Source organism: Cynara cardunculus (genome assembly GCF_001531365.2).
Source record: "Cynara cardunculus var. scolymus isolate 2C chromosome LG 12, CcrdV1, whole genome shotgun sequence".
NCBI lineage: Eukaryota > Viridiplantae > Streptophyta > Magnoliopsida > Asterales > Asteraceae > Cynara > Cynara cardunculus.
The window spans coordinates 7,543,796-7,547,824 of record NC_037539.1 but is presented as its reverse complement, the minus strand read 5'-3'; the positions used below and the strand labels follow the sequence as shown (position 1 = coordinate 7,547,824).

Sequence of the window (4,029 nt, the reverse complement as noted above, 5' to 3'; positions counted from 1 at the left end):
TTATTTTCTCAAGAAGTCAACTAATTAAGATTCTAGTGTTGTGCTTCTATGAAGGTCTTTCTAGTTCCTAGAGTTTAATGCATCATGAAATACTTGAACTTTTGGTGACCAAAAGGTGATATCTTGGATGGCTCTTGGTGTTGTTTGAATATTGAGCTTTATGATTGTAATCCCCTCACTGATTCGAGTAACTGACCCAAACAATTAAAACCACATTAGGAAAATGATCTAGATCGTTTGAATGGTTTATAGAGCTGTTAATTAGAGTATACAGTCATAAAATTTGGAGTAGATGTCACGTCTGTATACATCCCACCTTCGAGTAGGCTATATTGAGTTAGTTTAGTGTGGTTTAATCAAAAATCATATGGGACGGATGATATAAAAAACTGTACCTAAGGTTCTAATATCTTCGTCAAGTCTAAATAGAACCGTAAAAGTCGTATGTTCCGTTTACCTTTTATTATATATATTAGGGGTAATTTTTTTGGCCGGTCCACCCATGGCATGAGAAATCTCAGGAGCGGCTTTGCTCGAGAGATGATGATGTTTAAACCATATATGTAACTTGACAAAATGACTATATGAAACAAATACTATTTCAACAATCATGTTGTAATGACTTTTTAATTATGTTCGATCATATTATGTGTTCCGATGGTCAACAAAGCTGGAATTGTAGTTGTGACTTGTGAGCTATGCGAATCAGTGAGACGTTCGAATGGAATATATGGCATGTGCTTTTGACCAACTTTAATCRATTGTCGATTTCAAATCAAGGGGATTTTATGCAATTACGATTGGCATACAACATTTGTGACACTGTTGCGCCAAAATCAATAAGAATGGTTAAGAAATGAAGCGCCAATTTTGTACATTCAGATCTAGGGTTTTTAGGGTTCATAATGTTCTTCAACARAACTCAAAGCTCAATCGCTCGTCAAGATAAGATTCAAGCATACCAAGATATCTCAAAACCGAATAGAACCATATGAAAATTTCAACAATTAAAGGTCGAAGAGTTACACCCCAAATTGACGTTTGAATTTAATGCAAATATTTGTATTATTTCAAGACTTTGAAAAAGAGAAGTAGCAAATCAAAACAATAATGAATATGTAATAATTTATGATACAAGAAAATAGACAAACGGTATAAAAATGTAAAAGACGAAAACCACTACCACGTATTAGCAAACTAAAACCTAAATCGTGATAAACCAAGCAACCASGACTCCAATCTCCAAATCCTCACACCCATTCTGGTTTCAGTCTAATACCGAAACCACACTCATTTCCTTTTCAAACCATCAAACCAATCCACACCTAATCAAACCTACGCCTGGTTGCTTGCTTGCTTGCTTGCTAGCGGTCTAATCTCCTAATGAGATCGGTTTTGAGTTCATCTTCGTCTATGGCACCTGGGATCCTAACCACAACGTCTTGCAGCATTATCTCATTCACACACGACATGCTTGCATGCTGGATCTGTGCCTTCATTTCTCTCAGAGCATCCATCAGTTTCGCTGGGGGCAAGTCCGCATTCCCCGACTGCACCCTTATCATTGCGTCCTCACCCACGATTTTGACTTCCACTTCACCAAAACCACTGATATTATTCTTGATCGTGGCCTTGTTATTTATCTTTAATATAGGTTTTGTCGACACCCGAGATTGATACAAACTATAAGTGTCGCTGGTTTGCAGGGGGTTGTCCGCAGTATCAGCCACTTCCACCTTCATTTTCTTGGTTTTCCCTTGGTGGTTGATGCGAGAATGCAACTGAGATTCCAGATACTCAACTTTTGCTTTCAGTTCGTTGATATAGCAGACAGCATCTGCCAGGAGGGACGCCTTATCCATTCTAGACACGTTTGGGACGACGGAGCGCAGGGCGTAGAAGCGTTGGTTGAGCTTCTCACGCCGTTGCCTTTCTGCCTCCACGTGGTTAACAGGAGGATCCCGACCACCTGGCTTCTTTCCTTTTTTCTTCTGTATACGCCTCTCTGTCGTGGCAAGAACCAGCTGGCAGTCGGAATCGGAATGCTCCGATGCAGTTTCCGCATAGGTATTCATGGTCGTAGCAGCAGTAGTGTTGCTCTTGTTTATGTATAATTTTTCAACGTTCTTGGACATCTGGTTATCGGGTGTTGTTGATTCAAAATCTATCGTGTTCATACCCTCCTCTTGCAGCCCGCCAGCCATAAACATCATATCAGCAAAAGAAATAATATTGTGATGATCGTCRTTAAGGTTGTTCATCGGTTGAGCGGTGGCGCTGTTGTCGAGGTGTTGTTTGTGTAGGAAGAAATTAGGTAGGGMATCAGGAGGAGAACAAGAGGAAGAAGAAGAAMCCCCACCAAAGACTGACTGAGCCTGATGAGCCAAATTCCACGACTCCTCGATGACATGATGTGAACCTATTTCTAAAACACCATTTGGTGTCGGGATGCAAACCAGGGTCTCTAGCCCGTGGATCCGAGCTTCTTTAGCTCTCTCACAGTTAAAAGAACGGAGCTGATCCACCCCACTTAACCAGATCATAGTGTTTGAACCGAAAGCCGTACCTGGAACCGATCCGTCTCCGGGGGTAAATGACCTGGTTAAAGAGATGACATAGAACCATTCGGCGTCGTCGCGGTTGTCTGGTCCAAGGAGGGCCTGGATTTCTCTGATTAAAGACTTCCTACTGTCAGGTTCCAAATCGGAGAGAAAGGTGGCGGAACCCCCAGAGGTCGAGGGCAAGGTGGTGATTGGAAGGTCGTTGTTGCTTTGGAGATGACCGTCTCCCCAGGACAAGGAGACACAGCCATTGGAGTCGTCGTTGAAGGTCTGCCAGAAAATGGCGTATGCCCATGGTTGAGGCTGGCTTTGAAGGAGGTGTTGGAGCTTTTGCTGTAGGGTATGATCAGAAGGGGGAGGGATTGTAGTTTTGGGAAAAGAAACGATGGAAGAAGATGAAGATGGGGAGACAATAAAATCATCCATTGCTAAAGTCGCAAACTTTATTTAATATCCTTTAACTTGGGAGATGATGGTCTGGAATTGGCTATATGAATCTATATAGCAATAAAAGACAGAAATGCAGAGGCTGTACCTACTTGCAATGGAGTCCAGTTCAATTTCAGAAGCCAATATAAGAAGATGCTTTGGTTACTTTAGCATATTATATATCAAAAGTCATGTGCATGTTTTTCAGTACGTACCTTACCTTCATATATGAATTTCAATTATTTTTCATATTTGTTTCCTCCAAAATAGTAAATACACTACCAACGAGCCAAACTGCGCCACACCGACTTGACATCTTTGTTTACTTAATAGCTAAAAACATTGTGACTGCATGCCAAAGAATATTCCCATTTTATTTATATATCGAAAAAAAAAATTATTAACCTGGATATTCAACCCGTTATGCGAGCCGACTAATCTCAGAGAGACCACCTGCTTTGCAGATAGCCCGGAGTCACCGCATTTGAACCTCCGTGGCCACAAGGGGATTTTTATTCCTCTTTGGATTTGAACCTGGGACCTCCAGGTACTTTGAACTTTGGAGTCAAGCTCAAACTAATCAGGCACCATCCTTATGGTTTGATACCGAAAACTTATCATCGTTATAGTATAGATTGGCTTCATTATCTAACAAAAGTTATGCTAAAGCATCTCTCCAATATTTGCAAACCAACGACATTGTCTACGAGTTGAGAAAGCTAAAATTTGTTGCCATCACCACATAACGTCTAAACATCCTAATAAAGTGTTTTGTATGATTTATGCATATAGGATCAAACAAAAAAGTGTTCTATAGTTTTATAATACGTTTTTAGGTGTTTCAACAAGTTTTCTAAAACGCGTCTGAAATAGTGTGATATTAGTTATTTTATGTCTCAATATTGAAAAAAAAAACTTATAAAGTGTCCTATAAAAAGATGGATATATAGGACAATTATCAAAATTTTCATATAAATAACTAATATAACACTTTATTTTTAAAACGTCATAAATACTTGTCAAAATGCTAAAAAAACGT

The 4,029-nt window shown here is 39.7% G+C and overlaps 1 protein-coding gene across 1 annotated transcript; it reads right to left on the bottom strand.

The window, feature by feature from the left end:
* Positions 1-1,364: 1,364 nt before the first annotated feature.
* Positions 1,365-2,987, bottom strand: LOC112522376 (transcription factor MYC2-like). The gene is made up of 2 exons (XM_025131467.1): positions 2,348-2,987; positions 1,365-2,257 (listed from the first exon to the last, which is right to left on the bottom strand). The coding sequence occupies exons 1-2, from the start codon at positions 2,985-2,987 to the stop codon at positions 1,365-1,367; spliced, it is 1,533 nt and encodes a 510-aa protein (XP_024987235.1).
* Positions 2,988-4,029: the final 1,042 nt, after the last annotated feature.